We start from the raw sequence: 25,720 nt of genomic DNA, 5'->3' as shown, positions 1-25,720 counted from the left end.
AGGTCTCAGCTATTTTGGCAGGAAATATGATCCATTTTTCATCTCAGGCATGCAGCTAGGTGCAAATTATGAACCCAATCCTTACATAAGTTCTTCTATTTGCTAAGATTACCGCTTATTATCCTTTCAAGAAAACCTGATTTTGACATTCAGCTCATGTCTCACCTGAAGAAGGAAGGTTCGCCTGGAGAAAGAATGTACCCCCCATCTAAAAAGAAACTAATTTTCTTTTAAGATATGACCAAACTGGGAATATAAAGCATATTCCTGCAGCATCCTGCTGTATTTGGGGTTCTGCTAGGTTGCCTGGAGCCTCCCACCAGAGATATAAAAGTATTCCAGCATGAGCTGTAGACTTCTGTTCCACTGAGCCATCTGTCTTGAGCTCTGGAGGCCATGCCCAGCTCTTTGTCTCCGCTGTCTCCCATGGCTTCGTTGGACATCACAGTGCTACAGCCTCAGCACATGTGGCTTGAGAGCAGAGAGCCAGCTGCGACAGCCAAACGGTTTCTGATCAGACAGCACACCTACCTCATGCCGAGGGTGAATCAATGAAATTGTTTTGTTACACCGAGCACGACGCATCTCTCATTTTCCTGTCTGTCACTGCTCCACTGGCAAAACCATGGGCTGCTGACTTTGCACATCTCCTAAGCTGTTTTCTGAGACATTGTAGCTCCACCTGACCTATAGATCTGTAGATAGAGCTTGCCTGTTACCCATGGTTTTCTTAACTCTTCAAATTCCTTCTGAAGGTCCTAACTAACCAACATCCCCATGCATCATCATTACATGTCTTCATTTTAATATTAGCAGTTATCGACAGGAATAGTTAATGCCTTCCCTCCTAGATCCAACAGAGGAAGTATATGTCCCACTTTCACAAGAAAATCCTTACAATTACTTTTTGAATCATAGAATCATACAATCGTTTAGGTTGGAAAAGACTTTTAAGATCATCCAGTCCAACCATTAACCTAACACTACCAACCCCACCACTAAACCAATTAAGGGGAGAGTAGCAATTTCATGTTTCCTGGCTTGGTGGCTGCATTATTTTTTAATGAAAGTAAAACTAGGAATCACTGAGGTTGGAAAGGAGCTCTAAGATCAGCAGTCCAACCATCAACCCAACACCCCCATGCCCACTAAACCATGTCCCAAAGTGCCACCTCTGCCCGGTTTTTGAACCCCTCCAGGGATGGGGACTCCACCATCTCTCTGGGCAGCCTGTTACAATGCTTGACTACTCTTTCCAAGAACAAATTTTTCCTAATATCCTATCTAAACCTCTCCTGACGCAGCTTGAGGCCATTTCCTCTCATCTTACCACTTGCTACTTGGGAGAAGCTTTGGTGTCCTTTTACAAGATGCTAAAGTGCTTGTTCCTCACAAGCTCTACTCCGCTGCTCTTTCTGAAGAGCTGTACCTGTTTTATTTTGAATTCCATTCATTCCAGCTGGATCCATGGTTCAGCTGGAAGGGCGCTATAAGCGGCTATTGGTTTTCCCGGCCTGCTGTTTAAGGGCAGGCCAACATATGGGAAAGACTATATAATGGTGAGGATAACAGGGATCAGAAATCCCTCAAATAATGAAAAGTGGGTAGTTTGGGACACGATGGGACGATGACCCACTGAGATCCCAGCGTCAGCTTTATTCTGTTAGCTACCTCTAGCTCAGCACTGGCCCCAATACACAGGCCACCACAGCACCTCTGTTATTCTCAAGTACTCGACCGCACCACAGCAGGTACCTTCGTGCTTCGTCTGCTTCCAGGCTGCATTAAAGGACAGCATTCACAGGATGTCTCCCTCTGGGGTCAACAGTTTGAACTCCTATACAATTGTTTTAATTAATATCAACTACTATTTCATAGCTGCTACTTCTGGCAGGAGCATAACTTGTCTCACCTTCAGGGAGACAGCGAGTTCTGTGGTCCTCTTAAACCACCTCCCACATTGAGCCCCAACTCTTCCTTCCATTCTTGCACTGGATTTGTGTTTAGGTATCCTATTCGCGGTGCTTTTTTTTTTCTCCTCTCACGCTTTTTATTCACAGGCTTCTGCATGGTTTGTTAGGCCTTAAATCTCACACCGTAACCTTCAGCACGCCTCACTGGGCAGACGCTGCGTTCTGGCCCAGGGCAGGAGTCTGTGGCCACACTGACAGGGCCCCTTCCAGGCGCTGTGCGAGGACAAATCTGGGAAGGAGCACCCACACGGCCACCACCTGCCCGTGGCCTGCTCCGGCTGCAGCACCGGGGGTGCCGGACGGCACCGCGCCCGCCTTTAACCGCGACCCCCGGCTCCGCAGGCGGCCGCGGCGGGGCTGAGGGGAGGCCCCTGCGCTGAGGGGAGGGTGACGCCCCACACTTTGGACCCTCCTCGCTTCCCGTCCGCCTGAGGGGAGCGACCGGCGGGGAGCCGCAGCCTCTCCCGGAGGAGGCGGTGGCGGGACGCGAACACTGAGGCAGGCGAGCTGCTTCCTCCTCCTCCCCCTCCTAAGATGGCGGCAGACTCCGCGGAGCAGTTCTGCGTGGCCGAGGAGCGGAGCGGCCACTGCGCCGTGGTGGACGGGAACTTTCTCTATGTGTGGGGGGGATACGTGGTAAGGCGGGAGGAGGCGGCCGGAGGGCGCTGAGGGCGAGCCGGGGAGGGAAGCCGAGGGCGGGCGAGGCGGGGGGGGGGTGGCGGGGAGGCGCGCCGCCTGCGCGGCGGGGAGCCGGGCTGGGGAGCCCCGGGGCGGGGCGGGGACCGGAGGGGGCTCCCCGCCGCCCCTGCCTTGCCCCGCGTCGGCCCCAGCCGCCCCCGCAACCGGTTGCAGCCCCTCGGCGAGCCGGCAGCCGGGCGCTGTTTACCTCAGCGCGGGCGCTGATTGGCTGCCGGGGCAGCGCGCTCCGCAGGGGCGGGCGGTTTAAATGGCGGCGGCTGCCCTGAGGGGAAGGGCGGGAGGGGGCTCCCCCGTGTGCTTCTGCCCCCCCCCCCCCCCCCCCCCAACTGCCCCCTTCTCTGAGCATAAGTGTCCCCGACCGGCCCCCATGGCTGCCTGCTGCTCCCTTGTCAGCTGCCTCCATCGCGGAGCACGCGTTGGGAAGGGCTGGTGGAGCCGGTTTGCTTCCCCTTGTCCTACAAGCTGTGTGGTTCCTGTGTGCTCTGGGAATGCCTCTCTAGTCTCCCTTCCTCTGTGGGGTGACAGCTGTAATTTGCGGCTCTGTTTTTCCAGCGTGTAATTCTTGTTCCTGGGCCCCTGCATTTTTTACTTATTACTAGTTGTGTTGTTATGCACAGGGCACGTTCTTCCTTAGAAAGCAGTTCTGTCACTTCAAAAAAACAAGCTGCTGGCAGACTTAAGAACGCATCTGCTTTTTTTTTCCCCATTGAAAGCTCAGTACCAGTTCTGGCATAAGTAAATCCTTGTGACTCCTAGGTCTGGATGAATTCAGTCCAAAAGAAAGCTATAAATGATACTACACTATGTACAGCCAGTTCATTTTATCCATGGTGCACGTTGGCCCTAAAAGGTGAAAATAGCTGTGCTTGGTGTTATTCCTGGTCTTGATCAGGCTGAAAACATGTTTCTGTTAACATATTCTGTATTCTTCTATCTGTATTTTTTCGTGGGCTAAGGTAAACTTTCAAATGTGCGAAGCTTGTCCTTCCGTACTCGAGCAAAGAATTCTAGTTGGGGACTCCTGGGTTTAAATTTGAAAATATGAGTGCATGCAGTAGCAGAGGGAAGGACATTTCTAGGGCTCTCAGGTACTAGTGGCTGATTGCCTCTTCCTGAAGCACATTATAGTTTACTTTCTGGAAATGGAAATTTTTTCTTTTTTTTTTTTTTTTTTATGACGAAAACCGTTGAACTTAAAGGCGGTGTAGAGCTGGGCAGCTCGTGGAATTTGAGGAGTCGCTTTGCTCCTGAGCTCGGTTCATTTGACCTGGAAAGGGTTGTGCTGCTGGTGACTACTGAAATAGCGAAAATACAGACACTGCGCACTGAAATACAAACCCTCAGCTGTGGTAGGAAGCAAGGCAGCAGGGTTTCACTGTCTGGGTTAGCCTGGCACACCTTCGCTAGCCTACTGCATGGCTGGGCTTGCCCAGTACCAAACTGCAATGGCACTGAGGAACCTTCAGGAGCCTGTAAACTGTTTCTGTAAATTTTCGTCCCTTTGGGGGTCTTTGGTAGGTAGTGTTCCTTGTGACTGCAAGTCATGTAAGGATTTGAATACATATTTTGTAGTGTCAAGAAGTTAGCCACCTTTAGAATAAGCATATAGTTAAATAATGTGAGTTGGCTGTGTCATACAGGAAGATTTAGTGTCCTTTTCTGGCCTTAAACTCCGTAAGACTCTGTATAACTATGCAACACCTAAATCACTGGTAATACTTGGTAGTTCTGTATGCTTTGGTCTTTAGAAACTAAGGTTGGACTGGCTAGCGCAGTGTTTTCAGAGGTTTTCTAATAAAGGATCCTGGGTTCACAGCACAGTGAAAATGGACAATGTGTAAGTTTAGCAGAAAAACTTTGCAAATGTTTCTAGTAGTTTTACATATTTATTTGTGGAGGGTATTATGAAAACCATTGTTACTCTTTAAGCAGCACTTTACACAGGTAAATCATTTTACATTTTTACATTCTACATGTTGATGGTGGACTATTGCCCAGCTAACTTCTTTTTGGCATCAGTGTATTGCTCAGAGCTGGTTCTGTAGCAAATGCTCAGCCTCTGACCACTGACATATCTAGATTAAATTGAGCAGACCTGTGCACTTTGTGAAAGCTGCAAGCCGCGTGTAGCAGCAGAGCCTACCTTATGAAAGACACCTGGCAGGATAAACTGTACCAAACGTAGTGCGTAATGCCCCATTGGCACCTTTCGAATTGAGAAGGTAATAATAAAGTATCATTTAAAGGCAAGTAATCAATATCAGTAACTGAATTGTTAATAATTAAATTTCAGTTTTGTATTTAACTTCTTTTCCTCACATTAATTTAATTTTGATCTACTTTTTTAAATTTTTTTTTTTAAATTTATTTACTGACTCTGGCTGCTTATTCCCTCACAGTCTTTCATTTCTTTCTAATGCTAAGACAGTAATTAATAGTGTGATTGTTACTCAGCCCGAGTGCTGCAATTGCATTCTTTTGGGCTTCCTTCTCCTGTTTGTTATTCTTCCTCATCTTTATTTCCCAAATTATTTTTCTTTCTTACATGGCCTCTGTTTGGGAGCCTTCGTAGATCTGTTTTCCACAGAGGAATTAATTTCCTCCTTCATGTTATGGCATAGGTTAAGCTCTTTTATACTTGACATTTTGTTCTTTCAACTTTGTTCCTTCAGTCACTGCAAGTAACCGTTCTTTTTGTGCTTTTCAGTTACAGTTTTCTCTATGTTTTTCCATTATGCCAAGAATTGCCTCCTAATTAAAAGTATCTCCCAAAACAAAAGATAATGAGTTTTAATTCAGGAGCTTCAGATCTGGTCTGGTTTATGTTGTTACACATCTTTCTTGGCAAAACGTTAAGTTGGTCGATCTGTGCCTTTAATGAGTGGGCCTGAGGATTTAAGTTCCTTATTTTTAAAATGAGTACTTTTTTCTGACTTCCTATTTAGTTGTTGGGTTCTTTACCTATCTACACAGCCTGACAAAGTCTCAGTTTCTGGAAAAGATAAAAAGGGGTTGTGGAATGAGGAAAAAACCCTATGGGTGAAGGAGAACCCTCTTTTCCTTAAAGATGAAAAAAGCCCCAAAGAACAGCATTAATGCTTTGATGCTCGTCTTTGATGTTCTGTATGTGGAGCTATGAAGGCTAATAGTACCACAAAATTTGCTCAGAGTGATCACATCAGTGACTGAAAAAAATACTTCCTTTAGTAACAGCACGTTAATAGAGGAGGGAAGCATTTTTTACAGTCTTTTTGGTTTTTTTAAATCCATGGTCATGTTTTGGTACTGTTGTGCTACTTGTTAGTAGCAGTTGTGTATGTTTCCTAATGACTTAATTGTTCACCTGTGCTATTTTCGTTTTTTTACAAATTGGCTATTGCATTGTATTCACATTGCTTTTTGAATATTGAAACACTTCTCCCCCTACCTCTGATATGTGGGGTTTTTTATAATCTTCACACCTTAAAATGAGTGATTAAAGATGCTGTTAACAATCAACAAAGCTCAATGACATTGGGAAATGCCTAGCATGGTATTTTTAATAGCTTCAAAAAATGAAAAACAACTTTTTTGAACTTCTAGTAGAAAATGTAAAATATCAGCATTATTGAGCTGCCTGTTTAAAACTGTAATGATCAGAGCAATAAAGTTAGGGTATGACTTATGCTTTGGTAGATTATCTCCTTAAGATTATTCCGTGTTGCTAAGTAACATGATTTGGTATTTCATTTTAAAACGTATGGTGTATAATGCGTAATTGATTTAACATTTGCAAATTTTTTTTGGTTTTAGTCAATTGAAGAAAATGAAGTTTATCTGCCTAATGATGAGCTCTGGATCTATGAAATGGATAGTGGGTTATGGTGAGTTGCGTAATTTATATTTAATTAATATATATAAGTTGATCTTTGCATAGATTATAATTAGCTGCAGTGAAAAGACTTATTTCAGTTACGTGAGTTATTGGTCATGTTCCCTGGAGTTTAAACAGCAGATGTTTAATGTGAAGACCGAAGAACAGACATATGTACTTGCAAATCACTCTAGAAAACACGTTAGTTCCTTAAGTATTATTGTTTTTTTCAAGAGGATGTTTGAAATGGTTGGCTTAAGGCTCTATTGTTAAAACAGGTGCATTTTATCTGTGCCTTTGTTTTGACTTAGTTCTCCATACCTTAACTTTTATGTTAAAAGCAATGTTTAAACACTGGATATTTGGGTTCTTGATCTATTTACAATTATGTACTTTTTGTTATTACTTAATTGTGTTATATTTGTATAAAATAACTTATAACTAGCCAGAACTTGCACATCGCTAGCAGTTTAATTGTTACAATTTATATTCATTGTGTTTACATATCGTGTGTGGGGAGAGATAACAATGCCTCTTTTTAAAGTTTTCCAGTAGTTTCTATTACAATAATTGTATTTAATCTGGTAAAGTAGTATCCATTTGGGCTTATGTGTGTTTTCTGCCAGCTGTCTTTCTAGTCTCCCACCTGTTTATATATTTCTTGCATACCCATATTCAAGAGATTCATTGCATACCCATATTCAAAGCAATAACTGGAAATGGAGGGAACAGGGGAGAAGGGCTAGATCAGGAAGGTGTCTTACAGTATGTATGAAATTCCACATCTGTGCGGTCAAGCCACTGACTTTGAAAACAACACTTTGCATATGGTTAGCTGTGAAGTTCTAGCAAGTCTTTTTTTTTTTTTTTTTAAGATTGTACCCTCACCAAGACTGTGGTTTGCTGTCTGTTTCTTTTGGTGAAAGGGTTGGCTAAAGCAACCTCATACTCTCTCTTGTTTTTCACCCCTGATGTCCCCGTATCGGTTGTACTGGTACAGCTGTTTATACGGTCACACGAGAAATTGGATCAGGAAAGTGATCTGGGTTAAATATAACTTTTCTTTTTTTCAGGGTTATTTTTAACCTGGATCCGCTCTTGATCTCATTCAGTTTACAGCACAGACAGTGGTACACGTAGAGCTGAGTGCACCGCATGACACAGGAATGAGCAGGAATGAGAGAGCAAGGGCAGAGAAGGGGAAGGTGGGCTGGCCTGTGGCAGTCCTGGTGCCAGAACAAAGGTATTTGGAAGCAGTGCCCTGAGCCGCTGTTAGTGAGCGCCCTTTTCCGCAGGGACAGGTTACACGTACATCGTTCACATCTGGTGATTTAGCGCATAAAAAGCTTTTCCTTTTAACGGCTGCCTCCAGTTCTTTTAGGTTGGGGTGAGGTCAACCGTCAGAACTCAAAGCTGTAAGAATCCTCTTCCTCTGTATCACCACCAGTGATAGAAGATGAAGGCGTCTGATCTAGAGGTGGATGTATCAAAGAAGGGAATTAATGGCATTGACTGGATCAAGAAGTGTGGTGATGTTAGGCCTAGCAGAGAGAAGAAAAAGTGGAATCAGGCTTTGAAGGTGGGAGACCATGACTGAGGAGGGAGACTGGGCTGAGGACCCAGTTGGGAGGCACAGAGTCAGATGGAGAGCTGAGAAAAATGAATGGGAACGGCAGGGGAAGGAAGCTTCAGCCAGAAACTGTGGGGTGAAAGCAAATGAGATGTCGGCAGCAAAGCTGGGGCAAGGAGCTGGAGTACTGGCACGGAGAGGCTGGGATTCGGCCGCTAAATCTACAGAGACCGAAGGCGTGGCGACAAGGTGGAAATCCTAAACAAATCGCATGTCCTCTGTGCGTGTACGTGTGAGAGGGAAGTGCAGGTCCCTATCTTCTGTAGAAATTTGAGATCCTAGGAAAGCAGTTTTCCATGTGGAGTAATGATTGTAAGCGCAGTCTTGGCCTAATGCTGAGCCTCGTGAGTTCGGCAGAAATTGAGTTTCGTTAGGTAGCTGTGTTCTGTTTGAGATTGTGTGATGTTAGAATTTGCATCGCAGGTAGTTACTGGTTTGTAAGCAAGACTAGCAAGGAAAAGGCTAGGAACTGCTGTGGCTGCTGAAGAACAGAGAATTCATTGCCAAAATTGGCATTAGTGAAGATTTTTTTATTACGCTAACTACAGTGCAAAATGCAGTTTCAGGAGTGGCATATGGGGTACCAAAATTAGTGAGTACTTCTGACCTTTATTTCTCCTTCTGCCTCAGCTTTCCATTTGTAACATTAACAAAACGACCATGTTCTCACTTCAGGTGTTTTTGGAGTTAATAGTATTTCCAGGTTTTGCATAATTAACATTTCAGCTCTACTAAAGCTCTTAATATGGGTTTCACCTCCAGAAAAACTGAGATGCTTCACAAACATATGCACAATATTCATGTGAAAGTCCTCTTGCACCACGGGAGCCTGACTTCATGTATCAGCTATCGTTTCTAGTGCTAGTTATGGCTAAAACGTTGCAGCTGTATTTTTAGGTTTAAGTATAAAAATTATTAATACATCTGGTTTGCGTTTGTTAATTTTAGCAGGTTTGAAAGCAGCATTATGAGACTTACTGTGTGTGCTAAATTGCAGGACAATGCACCTAATGGAAGGAGAGTTACCTACCTCCATGTCAGGAAGCTGTGGGGCAAGCATTAATGGGAAGCTGTACATTTTTGGTGGATTTGATGATAAAGGATACAGTAATCGGGTATTGTGTTCTTTTCTTTCATAACCTAATGTATTTGAATGAATAATAATGCTGATATGACTGTTTTGTCTGGTGTACTTTGCATTTGAATTAAAAAGAAATTTAAGGACAAGCTTTATTTTTGTAGAAAAAGTATACTTTTAAACTGACAAAAAGCTTTAGTTTCTGTTTTAATGTTCAACTCCATACATTTTTCTGGGATTTTTCACTGAATCATAGCTTTAGAATGAGACCCATTACATGAAACCTTCTGTAGTTATTTCTGAAAACTGCCAGTGCTTTCCCAGTTGCTTTTTTCTTTTTAAAATATGTTGGCAGCCCATAATTGAAACTGATCTCAGAATATCACTTTTATTTTTGCTCCTTGATAGTGATTACCTTTCTTATATAATCAGGTAATCATTAAAGTTAAAATACAGCTATCAGTTTTCCTTGTAACTGAAGGCTGGAGTAGCACAGTAGAGGAAATGAGCTGTTTTATCATTTAGTGTAAATGAAGTCGGAGTTCAGTCCTGATGAGAAAATAACTGAAATGGAACCTGTAATTAGATCTCAGTTTAGTACTCACTTCACAAGCCTGGTTGGTTTTTGTGCAGTTACCTAGTTAGGTTAGGCAGAACTACTGACAGAATTGAACTGAGAGCTGTTTGTCTTGCAGAAGTTTTTTGCAAGGCTTCAGTTGGCTCTGGAAGGAGCAGGATATTAGTGTTCTGGTCTGGCTGAGTGAAGGCAAGGAAACCTGCTGCTAATTCTCACACTTTGTGTGTTCTTGTTGCGTATCAGATTCTTCCTATGTGTTGCTACATATTGTAAACTTCACTGTCAGTTCCTTATTTTTTTTTTCTCCAAAGGCAGTAGTGTATTCTGGGGGTGGTGGGCTGTTCTTTTTGCTGGTGATTTGTGCTGGATTCTTCGACATCATTTATACTGAAAATGTTGTAATTTTTTTCTTTTAAGCTGTATTATGTTAATTTGCGAACAAAAAATGGAACCTATAGGTGGAAAAAAATTACAAATTTTAAAGGTCAACCTCCTACACCACGTGACAAGCTTTCCTGCTGGGTGTATAAGGACAGGTAACACATTAAGAATATTTAATATGTGTTAATTGCAGAGAGGAAGTACTATAAAGTGAAGAGAACACAGGTTTGGGATTCATGAAACTCTAATTCTTAGCTTGACTTGCTATGGGATTTTGTGTAACTCTCCTAACAACTTTCTACCAGAGTTTTCTCACATGTGAGCTGAATTAATGGTAAGTATAAACCTGCTTTAGGAGAGGGTCGGGAAATTTAGCCAAAGTTTCTGGAATGCTTTGAGATTTTAGATAAAAATCATTATGCATCTATTACTTATGGTTTTAATTTTAACACACGTTAAAAAATCAGTATAAAAATTACTTTTTTTTGTTACATTATGTAAGCATTAAATTATCTGCAATAAAATATATTTAGTATATTTTCAAGGATTTTAATAGCATACAAATGCTGACAATTGCAAAGGCATTTCAGTGAGTATCTTCATTTTCTAAGAACCAAGTCAGCCTAGATATTTGTGTTGTAAAAGTTTCTGAGTGTGTTTAGGAAAAATACTTAGCTAAAAATAAATACTTCAGATTTTGTGTTTATTTTGGAAAGTGTCTGGATATTGTGGCATATGTGGTCACAAGAAAGTGCCATGTCAGTGATTTGTTATAAAAGTTATTGTAAACAAGTAAGAATATGATATACACTGAACACTATAAAACGTAAATGATTTATGTTTCTGGACTTCACATCTAAAGAGGTTTTGCATAAACTGTATAATGCCTCTCAGTACTATATCTTGGTTTTGTAATTCTAATTTAACTGCAAGACATGTGAAATTACGTATGTTGGAACAACTTCTCCTTAGTTGTTAATACAACATTATTCAAAACTAAATTAATCTATTCGGCATATCATGTAATCCGCATACTGAGAAAATTACCTATTTTAGGTGGCAGAGTGTAACCTTTTCATTTAACAAAAGTATTTGGGGACAAGCTATGCACCTTTTCAGAAGTATACCTTAAATTTTCACAAGATGTGAATTTGCAGATCAGGATGTCTTGGTGTATTGCACAATGCTTTCAGTAACTCTGTTTCCCTAGGAATGTCAGTCTGGAATGACCTTCACCATCCCATCATTTCCTAAATTGCCTTCTCCCAAGATCACTAACAACTATACCAAATATCCTCAAATGTTGAAGTTAAACAAAACTTTAGGAACCATTACTTATGGATGGCCATTTCATGGGTGGAATATTAGGCTGGGAGGTGTGTAACAATACTTGCAATGCGATATGTTCAGTAGTGCTTAGTTGAAAGAATATCTTTATAAGCTAGAGAAAGACTTTGTGGGTCACAGGCAGTCTGTGGGCTGAACCTTGGGAACATTTGTTGTGAAAAGATGTATACAGAAGGCTAAGACATACAGCAGGAGCATAGGAATTTCAATAGAAAAGGGCAGGAATCCTAGCAGAAGTGTCAGCATTTCACTGTCTTGTGTGTTACGTGTCATTTTGAGACTCGTGTCTGAAAATGTGACTGCGATAAGCTTGTGGATGGAGGAATAGAGACTAGGGACTTCCTTGCTTCTGTGGATTTCTGTCAGGCTTGTTCAGGAGTGTAACAATATTACCTTCATCTCTGTAAGGTTTTCTGTGTAATTAGGTGCAATAGGAAATATTTTAATTTGTTTATATTATTAATAGTACAGTAGGTAAACCAAAATTTGAAATTAATTATTACAGCTTATTCATTTGAATGTTATTTACAAAACAGCTAACAACTTATTTTTTGTTGTTATTCTTTTAGGCTAATATATTTTGGTGGCTATGGCTGTAGGAAGCATAATGAACTGAGTGATTGTTTTGATGTCCATGATGCATTTTGGGTAAGAGATTTGCCACAATTCAGAGTGATTTCTCCTTTCTGATTGTCAAAATGTGATCTTTTATACTATACTCAGTAAGTATGAAAGTCTGTCTGATTTTTCTTTTATTTTTAGCATCAGCAAAAATGCAAATTAGAATCTTCTGCTTAGATTTGAAATTTTAGATATTGCATGTTGGGAGCAGTGGGTGTTCAGTGTATTCCAAGTACCCAGGGCTAGGCTTTGAGTGCAATGAGACAAAATGCTGTCAAAGCAGGAACAAAGGCGGTATTTCAAATCCAAAGATGTATTTTAAATCTGAAACTCCCAAAAAGTTTTAGAATTTATTTCCTTGAAGTAACAGTAGGGAACTTACAGCTTCACAACTGAAATACTTTCAGTTAATTTCTTTAATTTGTTATCCAGAGTAAATGCCATTCCTTTAAGATGCCTGGATTAGCTAGTTTCCTACAATGATTTCTTACAGCTAATAGAAAGAAGGAGACTGATTGGAGTATTTAGTGACAGGAATTAGTAAGAAATAGATGTGCATTCAAGGGAGTATAGATCCTTACATCAAATGTTAAATATTGACTTACAGAAATGTATTACTTTGTACAACCTATTTATTTCTCAGTATGTTACACTCGGAAGGTAGAATTTGTGTACTGCAGTGACTGGTGTTGAAGCCCAAAGCCCACTTTCAAACGTGTCATCTAGCATTCCTGAGTGCTGTTGACCTTCAACTAGACCTGAACTGCTGCATCATTATTAAAAACATTAGCATATGTTTCTTTTAATAAAATTCTGTATTTTAGCTTATTTTCTGTTTTGCTAGTTCACTTCTGCATTTGCATCCTTTAATAAGCACAAAGATGTTAAAATGGAATAAACTTACTAATTTTTAACGTCTTTTTTTTTAGGAAGGACAGATATTCTGGGGATGGCATAATGATGTTCATGTTTTTGATACAACCACACAAACTTGGTCTCAACCAGCAATTAGAGTGAGTATTCTCTGGTCCTGTCTTGTGACACAATTGTGATTGTACTGCATTTTGAATAGTTATTGTGCTCTAGAAATTGATGGTCGGAAAAGTAATTTGGATATGCTTAGTATTGCTCAGGCTTATAACATTAAACAGGAGGACACTCAATGCATCTGAAATGTGGAAAATTCAGAACTGATATGAATTTTTTTTCCCCCACAGCATGTTATTAGACTGGTGGTTTTTCTATAATGTGGTTCTGATGCAAAAAATATTGTAAGCTTCAGATAGGTATTAGAAATCTGGATACATTAGAAGATGATACAGTATTCTGTATCTAGGGGATAGTTTTGTATTCAAGCTTTAAGACAACTGCTGGGAATATAAAATTACTGTCAGTGCTCCGTTACTGGAAAGACAAGGCACTGGAGTACTCCAGAAAACCATTTAGTAGGAATACCAGAGTGGTGCTGAGGAACGGGGTGTGGAGGTGTTTTGGTGGCTCCTCACAGAGCAAGCTGGGGTCCTGCGGAACGGATTATGGTGATTATACTGACTTTGGGTCTCCTTGTAGGCCCTGCCAGGGCTTTGGATGTGGAACAGTTTCGTGGCTGGAGCGCAGCCATTAACCCAGGCCATCTGTATTCATCCTGTGTCGCACCTAGCGAAGGCCTTCTGGAACAAAGCGAAGGTCTTTGGGGAGCGCGTGGTAGAAACTCGTGATGGTCTTAATGGTGCCAAAGTGAGGTTAACAAACCTCGTTTATCTGAATATGAAGCCATTTGGTTGACTGCATCTGTGTATAATTAATCTGCAATGTGGATAACCTATCACAGATAACTGAGAGTTGACCACATGAGCGATTAACGTCTGCCTGGAGATTTCTTCCTTCCCCTGCCTCCCCCTTCTCAGAAAGCTGACAGGTCGGTTTTTAAGGATAGTATACCGGGCTGAAAGAACAACGGTGGTCTTGAAATCTTGATTTTGATTTAGTCAAATCCAGTCTCTCTTGATTCACCATTCAGCTTTCACAGACTAAAAGAAGGCAAGGGAGAGTAGCCTCACTGTATCGCTAGTTTAGGTCTTCGGTTTTTCTTTGTGAAGTAAAGAGAAATGCTTAGTGTGCGAGGGTTATACGCTCGTTATTTTGAGCGTTGTGTATACGGAGTTGCTGTATTCCCTTGAAGAGTTAATACTGAAAAATCTTTTGAACAAATACATCCCAGCATGCTATATTGTTAGAATAAACAGATCGGGTATTCTTCAGCAAATACGTTATTTTAATAGTCTTCCAAAGGAACATGTATACTTACTTTCCCAGTAAAATAGTAATGCACACATTTCTAGTTATTAATATGATAGTATACTATAAAGGTTCATAAAATCCTGGTGAGTTTACGTAAGAACTCAGTAGAAGTAGTATATTGTAATGAGTGTCTGACACTATTTTGCGGTCTTTATAGGATGTTCTAAAATTCCTATACATCTAAATGCAAAAAATGAAATCACCATTGCAAAGTAAAAGCCAATTTTGCTATCTTTATTTCTGATTTACACAGGGAATACTTTTTGGTATGAGGCTACTGGATGTAACATCAAATTTTAAGGTCTGATTTCCAGAGATCTTTGCACTTTGGAAAAATAAAGCTGCACAGAACATACGAACAATAACTGATGTGTTACTGTAATTTTATGCTTAGGAATTGAAGATAAATTAATTGAATTTCACTTAAGTAAAGCAATGACAAATGAGACCAAGAGGGAATATATTAAACAATAGCTACTGAGGGTACTTAATTAAAGCTGTCCTTGGCAAATATGTGTATCTTCTAATGTCTGTGGAGTCTTGGACATGACTACAAATGATTTCAAGTTGCAGTTCTGTCGGCATATTGATGCATGTTGGCCTTACTTTTGCAGTCTCTGTGATACTGACTTGCCAATATCCTTGACTGGCACTTTGATGATGTTCTGAAGGATTTATTTTGGTTCTTTCAGGGTGGAGATCCACCTCAGCCTCGAGCAGCTCATACATGTGCTGTGCTGGGAAATAAAGGTTACATCTTTGGAGGACGAGTGCTGGTTAGTGTTTAATTAAAACATTTTACTGGCAGTAATATTATTTTCTTGGCAGTTTTTTTCTTTTATTGCACATTATTTTTGTAGTAGAAAAAAATCCAAAATGTCTTCAGCCTAACCTGTATGTTAGAGGTGTTGAATCCAGGATGCTTCTTTTCATCCCCCTCTACCTTACAAAAAGAAGAGTCTGTCTTTCTCTCTGTAGTATTAATGACGAAGCATACATTGTCCCGAAAAGGGAAAAAACAGATGACTATGGTAAATGCAAATGTTTATAAATCCACAAAAATGGTTGATGTGTGTGTAACCTCTGTAGGAGATGGTTCTTTGAGAGTGGAGCAAAAGCAAGCCTGATGATAGACGGGGTTTAAATAAATGATGAGATGCTAGCGTTCTGTGCTTGCTACAGCTTAGCAGATTTATACATCAAACCTGCTTGCTTTTTTTCCCCATTTCACTTAATGAAATGCTAGCAAGTAGTAAATACAACTGGGATTTTAGCTTGTGCTTCCCCCCCCCCCCCCCCCCCCCCCACTAAAGAAGAAGGAAATGTGTAAGAACAGCCAGTTACTCACATACACATCTCTCATACCCTGATGTTTACCTTCTGGGAAAGTGAAGTTCAGAATAGCTGCTGGGATACAGTATTTTAAATTTACAGTTGCAACACGTGGTTCTGAATGGTAGGAAATAACAGATTTCAGTTGGCTTTATAATTTCAACTTTTGTAATTTTTCGCACATAAGTGACTGAAATACAGCTGTCTGGAAGAGCAGCATGTGATTATAATGTCTGGATACAAAGGTATTAGTCTCCGTACGTTCGAGCTGGTACGGGATGCTGCAGCATGTTATCTGATAGCACAGGCCGCTGCAGGCGTAGGTCATTCCAGTCCTGTTAAGCCTCTCCTCTGCTCCCTGTCAATTTTGCAGTCTCAGTCTCTACCTTTAGCATGCTCTGTGCCCTTGATACAGAATATGTGAAGCAAACCGTAGAGATTGCTGCTGACAGCTTTATTCTGTGCACCCAATATCAGCGCTTTACTGCAAGAGTAAGGCTTGTATTTGCTTTCTTGATACTTGATCCAAGACTGTACCATTTAATACACTGTGGGAGGATCTTAAATCTGTTGTCCCTTAGGTAATAGTCAAAGGCAGCACAAGAGCTGTCTGCATAGGATGCAATCAGTGCATATTTAAATCAAGGCTAGATTCTTGCTATATAATCTTAACTCTTCCTAGCTCTTTTTAACTTAAAAAAAAAAAAAAAAAGTCACAGGCATCATCCCCCTGGTTGTCTGTACCTATCAAACTTGAAGCCACCACTGGTAAGCAAGGAGATGCTAAAGCCTCTCAGCAGCACACTTAATTTTTCTACTACTAGTCAGAGGATATTTTCTCTTTAGTTCTCTGCTGAAGCATTAATGTAAGAATTTAAGCTTCAGGCAGCAATCCAATACAAAAAACATGTTCCTGTCTTATGTCTGAAAATAAGGATGGTAGTAGGTAGTCTTAACTAATGCAGGCTCCCCTATAATTTGTAAATTTTTTGCAATGATAGTTTCTTTATGGGCTGGAAAGTGTACCAGTTCTTTTTAGAACTCTTGCAAAAGCATAGTGAAAATAATATTTTTTGAAGGTCTCTGTATGAGCTGGAGTTTATCAGAAATGTGAGAAACAGATTCTGTAAGGCAAGTAAAAAAACCCTCCTAATTTAAGTTACTGTGTACTCTTCCGTTTTTTTTTTAAATTTAAGTTTTTAGCTCTTTTTACCTACAGCTAATTTAGAGCCTTTAATCATATTCAGCTAAAGGATGAGACTTGATGCTTTCTATCTCTACTACTGTGAAAAGTAACAGTGAAGAAGCTTTTGAAAGCCCTCAGTGCTGTGTTTCTATAGTTCTGTTACATGAAAGAGAAGGAATTAACTGTTGGTTGGAAATGTCCTACAATGAACATATGCCAGCTTCATCTTGGAAAGCTGCCATAACCTAAACCCTGTTTTCTCAAGTACTTGCAAATAAAACAGTGTAAAATTGCACTTTGTTCCCTATCCCCTGCTTTTCATGCTGTAGAAGCTGTACTCTCATGCAGTGTTCTTCCCAGGGAAAGTCTGCAGTTCTGTTACAAAATGGCTTACTCCTGCGTGCTCAGACAGAAACCAGACATACGGATCGAGGCAGGTTCAGAATGGCCACCCAGTGTCCAGCCAGTTTTTCAGTTTGAATCGCCTCTCACAGCTGCAGGAAAAGCTTTTACCTAACTACCTTTTCAGAGCAATCAGAAAAGAAAGTAACCAAAATTTATTCTGTTTATTCTTACCATTCTGCATTATGTTTATGTGGCCTTTCATACAGGCTCATGATGTCTGGAATTGTTGCTAAAGCCCCACCTCTTGACTAAGAACTGCATGCAGTAGCTTCCAGAGCTGTACGTTTGGACAAACTTGATTTGCAAATAACTAAGGAAATAAAGGGATATTAGAGGAGATTGAAAAAAGTCTTACTTGAATCTTGTGTGTCAGGATTAGCCGTGCCAGGCTAAGTGAACCCTGTGCCTCTGCTATGAACTTGCCCTTTTGTGTCTGCGGTATAAAAGAACTCTTGCTAACCACAGCTGAACTGAATCCTGCTCCTCATTTAGCAAGCCTGCAGACATGAGAGGGAAAGAAACCTAGATGTGAAGAAGTAAACATACAGCTCAGGACCTTCTGGCCTACCATTTATTTCTGAACACTTCCGCAGCCTTCAAAGCCTTGCTCCCTCTGGCCTTTTGTTAGCAAGGGCTCTCTCTGCGTGCTGCAGAGGTCTTCACGCCAGAAACGGAATAGCATTGAGTGTTGTGTCCAAGCTAGTTAGGGTTGCTGTGCTGTGCCTGTTGCAACTGAACTGCTTTGCAACTCAAGCTAGGATTCTCATGCAGCCTCTGCAAGTGAAATTATTGGTAAACTGGAGCTCACCTGTCATTTCTCCACTGTGCATGATTAGATATGCCCTAAGAGGACATGCCCTTTGGCTTCTATTTAACTCTGACTATTTGACTACAGGATTCAGAAATACAAGAAGGCTCTGATCTGAAAAGGTTTTTCTCTTCCTCAGGTAGCATCGGCTTCCTTAATAACCATTTGCTAAATTTCAGTGAAACCGCTTGGGAACAATGTCAGAGAAGAGTTGAAATTTTGGAAAGCTCTATTTAATTTTGTAGGAGAGCAGCAAGTGTAATTTTCACCTTAGTGATACTCTATTATCGATTCGCTTTCTAGCCTCAAAATAAATGGAAGGAAACTTACAAAGTTTAGGGAATGTTCAGTGGGGCTTGAGGAATTAATGTAAGTCATGAAACAGGAAAGGAAAGCTAAAGACATCAGAAAAACGCTACATTTCCTGACAACAGCAGTAACTGCTCCCCAAAGGATGAAGTCTTGCATTTCCCATAAATTAAGGAGCAAATACGGGGCTGCTCTGCTCCTCCTTCTCCTTCTAGTTCACCATAATACAAATCTTCCCAGGGAAAAGGCTCTACAAGGAACCAGAAAGGGCCAGGAAGTGTCATGAGGCTTCTCCTATTCATCTTTCTGGGAGGAAAGGGCACCTTTTTCCAAACTTGGAGCTAGAACTGGTAAAAGAAGATGATGATGATGATGATGATGATCAAAATCAATTGTACCAGGAATCATTTGAAAACAGGCTCAGAAGTATTATGTGGACTCTGTTCCTCCAGGTAAGCCCCTGAAAAAACAGAAATGGGAGAAAGTGGGAAGGAAGGAGAGTTAGTCCAAAAGTTGATGCAAGTCTCATGTTTGATTTAAGTGGAAAGTTTTCGTGTAAAGAATGATGAAGTAATAAAGTCTTTCCAGCAGCTCTTCACACATCTGATGCCTTAATGTATGCATGTTTATATTTCCTGTTACCCTTTCTGTCACTGAAGATCAGAAGATACATTGAACTGCAGTCCTTCTCTTACAAAGATTTGAGCTGTAATAGCTGTTTGATTGTAAATCTCAGAATGGAGAGCTGCACCGAGTTTACTGTAACAGCAGTGAGCTGTAAATATGTCACCCTTAATGCCTTTTATCACGCTAGAAAGCTAATCCTGAGACAAAGCAGATCCTGGTTAATGTTTACTAGGCTGCAAATAAATGAACATGCCATAGATAAGTAGGATGTCTAAGGAGCCCTTGTAGCTCAAAGGGAAATGCAAACCCTCTTATGAGGCTTGATGCTTTTAAGCCAATTAAGAATCATCTTGGGATTATCAGCTAAATGATTAAATATAGTAGGTAGCTCTTAGAAATACATGAGAAACTGCAAGGAAGCTTTGCACGTGGCAAGTGACAATACTATAACCTGACTGTGCTTTGCGGTTTCCCCAGTAAGGGTGGGGTAGAAAGGCATTTTCATTTGTTAAAGCTATGTTAAAGGACTGAATCTTAGGCATAAATGTCCAACTGATGCTGTGTTTTGAATTCAGAATGAGGTTGATGTAATTATGCATCTGTCAATCTGTTGACTCATGAGAATGTAAAGATTATAACACATTGATTTCCTAGGGACCAAGAAACTGAAAACTACTCCATCTTCTGCCTAATGCCTAGGAAAGGTCAGCAAGGAGGTCTTGAACAGGATCTTCTTGAAACTTTGATTTCCAACATAACAACAACTTACTTTCTTCCCTTTCTTTAATAGATGTCCTCCATATCGAACTGTGTTATTCTGAGATGTTTAAATATTTTTAGTTCTAGAGGCCAGGATGTTGCTTTTTCCCCACCCTACCCCCAAGTGTCTAGCTGTGTACAGGTACAGCAGAAGATACTCAGTAATTGCATTTTGCTTTCTGCTTGTATAACTTGTTCCTCATCTCCTTCAAAGCCATCTGAAGGAGCAGGAAACTGAATAGACTTGTCATGGAAGACAGATCTGTTCCACTGTCAGTTGGACCTCACTTTATTGTTACATTCACCCTCTTGCAGGGATAAAGCTTCTCAGGCAATGCACAAAAGCCCTCACATTCTGCTATTCTTTAGCCTGCTGGCCTCTCTGAAGGCATTTCCAAAATGCTAGTTAACATTCTCTTCCCTTGGACAGAAAAGGGCTAGCACGTACTTGATCACAGGAGGCCGTAGCTATCCTGAAAACCTTGCTGCTTCCTGAAATACCCTGAGAGACTTCCCATAGCTCTGACGGACAGCTTTGGAAGTCTCTCAGACTCACTAACTGGCTGAGTTCTCGGGGGTAAAACTACTCCTATTCTGACTTAAATGACAAGTCTAGTTTCTGCCTCAACGGATCTGCAAGCTGGAGAAAGGCTTATTCTAATAGATCTATGGACTACCCTAGGAGAAAAGAAATTGTCAGGTAAGGCAAGATACCTTTCCCTACTTCTCAGATATTGTTTTATAGTACCTAGGGGAATCACAAATATCAGTCAAGTGTATTGCGAGCCATTGAAAACATTGCTACAATCTAAAGCAAGGAAATTTTTTCTTATATTCCCCCCCTTATGTTTCTAAGGCAGTTACTTTCTTCATCTCAAAACACAGGCAGATACGCAAGTGTATTGATCTCCCATTGCTCTTATTGACACATTGTTTTTATGGCAAATATTAAAGGGTCATAAAACCTTGTTATTGCTAGTAGTAACTTTGTGAAAGGGCTTGCCTTCCGGAAAGGAGAGAAAACCACAGATGTGATGAACTTTTTGTGGGATGTCATGTACTGAGTACAATACGTACTAGAATATTTCAAGGAATAAGTGACCAGGCAGGAGGATGCATAGTTCTGATCAGAATGCAAAGAAAAATAATGAGAGGAAACTCTATGTAGAGTATTATACCTTCTGCAATTACCTACCATGAAGTCTATGGATGAAAACTGAATACATTTGCAGGAACTCAGTATCACATATTAAACTACTATTAAAAGCTAAAATTGGCCCCATACTGCCATTGCATTACTGTAAATATTCCTGACAGGTCGTTTTCTCAGAGTTGCATGGGTCTTTTTGAGAAGAAATGCTTTTCATCTGCCACATAATACAAAGTTGTTTTAAGGCACGTGGGTACAGTTTTCTTCAAACTATTGTTACTTGGAATATTCTGTCCTGGGAAGGCCTCACTGAAATACTTTGCTCATTGTTTGCTTAATATAACACAACTGGGGTTTTATTTATTTGTTTTAGCAAACTAGAATGAATGATTTGCACTGCCTGAATTTAGACACTTGGACCTGGTCTGGAAGGTAGGTTTCTCTTTATAACACTTAAAAGTTGGATGTAGCAGATTGAAACATACTGTTAAATAGCTCCAGTGCTAATTTTGTAGCTTTTCAAAGAGGAGAATGGGAGTTTGGGGACTATTTTAACAGCTGTTATATTGTGATTTCAATTTAATTTAATTCGATAGTGGTTACTAAGCTTTTTCTGTTCCGCACCAAAGCGTTGATGATGCTATTTTAAGCACAGCACATAGTGATTTAACATCCTCATTTTCAAGATGGGTACGTTTATCCATATGGAATTTTAGTTTCGATTTCTTTTTGAATACTGTTCTCACTATCTGTGTTTGGCTCATTATGGTACAGAATGGGGAAGGATCTCCCCCCCAAGATAAGCATCTTAACCATTTTTTTAAAAATCAAGTAAAAAGCATGACCTAAATATTTCAATTTTAAACTAAATCAGGCATTGGTATACTTCCTAAGAGTGGCTTGTTTGCATGTAGCATTTATGATAGTGCCTACTACACGTGTAGAATCATCGGATATATTGTTAGCTGATAGACAAACCAGGAGATAAGCAGAAACTGATGGGTGATAACCACTGTTCTGTTCCTATTCTCAAGATAACCTAATAGCAATTTCATAAAAGACCATGAACGACACCTTTCCTGAGTATGTGTCCGTACGGATCCTGCTCCAGGGCTTCATGTGCTTCATGCACCTACGGATGGGCATCTTTAATCACCCGTGACTGCTGATCCCATCCCGCACCAGGCGTGCTCCTCTGCCCTCCAAGCCCTGAGCAAAGCGAGGGCGTAGACGCAATCCTCCATCCATTCCCTCTTGCTGCTGATGGCAGCAGGACAAAGAAGTCCCACAGTGTCCTTTCAAAAAAACTTCTCTTTGAAGATTTCTTTAATTAGCACTTATGATTAACTAATCAGTTTAATTCCCCTTTCTCTTTGCTGGTTGTTTTAAAATTAACAATGTTCTACCTGAATGATAGCATTGTCCCTCTTAGACTGTGAACTTTACCTCTGAGTGGATTGATTATTCAGCTTATTGGTTTAGCTGCTTGCATTTTTTTTTCTGTTGTTGTTGCACGAGTAGTTGCTGTTTGGCTTGCTTTATTTTGCTTTAAGAAAAGGAAACCTGTGACAGTTGAGTGACGAGTCAATGAGAGGAACTTCAAGCCCTGAAGGAGGAGTGTCAGTGTCAAAGTTCTGCCTTAGTCCTCCTCAGCCAGTGTCCCCTTCTGTTTGGCATATGAAACTGAATATTGAAGTTTTTAAAAAGTGTTTTCTGTTCTTGACCTGAATACAACAGGCTGATTTTGCATACATACACACGCACACATCCTTAGACTAAGGGCAGTAATATTAAATGCAGCGATTCCTAAAAACTGAAGATTCCTTCAAATCTCAATTATCTCTATATTATGATCCAAGAATAGCTCACAAGACTTACCCACGATTTAGTATAGGCTCTGATAATTATAAATTTAGGATCCTACTATCCAGCCATTGTATAGCGCCTCTGCAAAAGAGTCTTTGAGAGACTGAAAAAAAGAGATTTAAGAGAGACTTTAGAGATTTAAGAGATTAGGGGAAAATAAAAAAAAGAGTCTTTGCAGAGTGTCTGCTGCTGTGGTGGCACCTTGCAGGAGGTAAAGCATTCATGTTTATTCGTATCTAGAGAGGTACCTAATCAAAGGCTGGCCGCCTGGGAAGCTTCACAAGCCCAAGCACTGTTCTTCCCTTACTAAAGTGACTGATCTTATGGAAACGTGAGAAGTGTAATTCAGACTATCACAGATGGCAGAATTTAGATTAGCCATTGTCAACTGCAAATCGGGGGGAAAAAAAAGGGGGGGGGGGGGTACTTTCCTAGGTCTCAATTATGTTTTCTCCAACTAATTTATTTGTGGCTATTAATTATCTACTGTGGTAAAATCAGCTCGTATTACCAGGCCATCTATCAGCATGCACAAACATACAATACCTCTTAGCGTGATTTCATCTCCTAATTACAAGAGGAGCAAAAATCAATGTGTCTTTCAGCACAATATCAAATTAGTATTTCCCTTTTGACTCCAGTTTACAGTCTGTCTCTGCACAAATTGTTTGGAAGATTATTTCTGGCTACCTGCAATATTTATTTTAGTTGCCGCTACCCAGAAGTGACCTTGCCTTCCCTGAGCTCCGCTGACCTGTTATTCAAATGTTCAACATTATGTTATTTCTGTTACTGCGATAACTGGTTGTATCACTAGCATGAAAGATTGAAATGTTACCACCCATCAGTACCTGGTATATATTTTTCTAAACATCGCAGCCTGTTGTATCTCAGCACAGTCTGCCTCTTTTGCCAATTTTAGAAGCATCTTATACAAGAGCTGTGCAAAGCAGGCACTCAAACATTGTGACTTGGCTTCAGCTTCAGCGCCAAATTTAGTAGGACAGTTTTGCAATCGCTGTTTAATTAGCCATGATTCTCCAGTCTTTGCTTCCAGATGGAGAACTGCTTAGCAGCCACCAGTAGTGAAATCCCTCTAACTGAACTGCAGATGCCTGTATTACTCACCCTAGGCTTCCTCTGTGCTCAGTGAAGAGAAATAGGCACTTCCTGGGCACGAGACAACCGCTGCTAAGGTAGACATCTAAAATAAATCAGGAGTTGTGCTTTTCAAGGACCTGTTTCTCTTCATTGATTATAAAGGAAATATAGATGACTGTCTGCGCTGTTCATATTGTAGCTTGAGCACACATCTGTGTATATTACACTCACCTCACTTTGCTAAAGTGGAGGGGGGGAAGAGAAAAAAAAAAAAAGGTAACTGGTTCTTTGAGATAGAGTCTACCTGGATTGAACATTCCTTTCTTACCCGCCCTGGACAGTCTCCAGCTAAGGTTCTGGTCCTCCAAGAGAGCTTACAGGTGTTTGCATCTGCTTTTTCCATCATTTTTCCAAAACGAGGATGTACTGAGTGCGCGGTGGCCTAGATTCTTTGTGTCTAACTTTAGGTGCTTTACAACAGAAGTTGCCTCTTTGCTTAGTACCGAGATACTAGGTGGGCTGATGCCCTCTGGAGGTCCTTACTCTCCTGGATCCTCCTGAGACAACGGTACACCAAAGTGCCTAAACTAAGATGATGTGAATTCAGGCCACCCACTATCGGTAATCCCTTATGACCAGGTTCTTTACTGTTCAGATTCTCATCTCAAGCATACCTAATTGAGCAGCTAAAATGAAATCCGTAGATAACGCCTGGAAGAACTGTATTTTTGTAACACGACCAGATTTTTAGAATAGTAAACCTACACCTGTTTTGTACTTGGAATTCCAGTTTTTACTAAAATTTATCTCAAAATTTGGGTGACCCACCGTCGTGTTAAAAGGCACAATGGTTGAAGAGGTAGTAGCTTTTGGATAAAAGGTAAAGCTACAACCCTTGTATCATTTAAGATCGTTTTCCTAGGAGTGGAGAGACTGTAGCCCCTTGGGATTCATTAAATTTTATCTCAAATAACAGTCTGTTTACCTACATGTACTGTGCAGTTTATTTGAATATATATATAGGCCTGCCTTTGCTGTCCTGAGTGCCTTCAGTTGTGTGTTAAGGAGTGGCTTTATGATCTTAAGAAAACAAACAAAATAACAATCAAAGCTTTGGTCCTTATATTTGCTATTTACATAACTGATTGTTCAGAGAACAATTTCTACAATTACTTGGTTTACATTTGAACACCGTTCTTCTCAAGAGTGAATTCAGATTGCATAAGTGCAGCTTTTTCACTGGGAAAATAGACAGGCTTGTTCTAGGACAAACTAAATTAACTATTAAATTTTCTGGCAGGTTACTTTTCAGCATTCTTTGAAAAATTGTTTTTGTTTATTTGTTTCACCAAGAATTAATATCAGTGGAGAGAAACCAAAAGATCGATCCTGGCACACGTTGACTCCGATAGGAGATGACAGACTTTTTCTTTTTGGCGGACTTAGCTCTGATAATGTTCCTTTAAGTAAGTAATTTAGAGATTGTAATTCTATTGTATGCTTTAGTACTAACCTTGTATAGTATGCACATTTTTTGTCTTTCTCAAACTACTTATACCTAAAGCTTGTTACAGAATTTTCATGTCACTTGAATATTTCTCTAGCTATCTTGTTATTTTTATAGAAATGTAGGAGCACGTTGTGTAGTACAGTGAGAGTGTATGATAATAAATCTTTCATCAAACTGTCGATCATCTAAAAGAATAAAGGCAAGAGT

The 25,720-nt window shown here is 40.4% G+C and overlaps 1 protein-coding gene across 1 annotated transcript in view; it reads left to right on the top strand.

Annotated features, from left to right (window-relative positions):
• The first annotated feature begins 2,507 nt into the window (after positions 1-2,507).
• Positions 2,508-25,720, top strand: part of KLHDC1 (kelch domain containing 1) — a 29,525-nt gene continuing 6,312 nt past the window's right edge. The window contains exons 1-9 of the mRNA XM_075712720.1: positions 2,508-2,609; positions 6,465-6,535; positions 9,153-9,270; positions 10,228-10,346; positions 12,108-12,186; positions 13,089-13,172; positions 15,153-15,236; positions 21,410-21,468; positions 25,357-25,469. Of these exons, the coding sequence (XP_075568835.1) occupies positions 2,508-2,609; positions 6,465-6,535; positions 9,153-9,270; positions 10,228-10,346; positions 12,108-12,186; positions 13,089-13,172; positions 15,153-15,236; positions 21,410-21,468; positions 25,357-25,469 (829 nt within the window). The remainder of the gene's footprint in view (positions 2,610-6,464; positions 6,536-9,152; positions 9,271-10,227; positions 10,347-12,107; positions 12,187-13,088; positions 13,173-15,152; positions 15,237-21,409; positions 21,469-25,356; positions 25,470-25,720) is intronic.

This window comes from Pelecanus crispus, chromosome 6 (assembly GCF_030463565.1).
Source record: "Pelecanus crispus isolate bPelCri1 chromosome 6, bPelCri1.pri, whole genome shotgun sequence".
NCBI classification, from domain to species: Eukaryota; Metazoa; Chordata; class Aves; order Pelecaniformes; family Pelecanidae; genus Pelecanus; species Pelecanus crispus.
The sequence above is the reverse complement of the archived record's forward strand: the minus strand, read 5'-3'. Positions and strand labels throughout refer to the sequence as shown.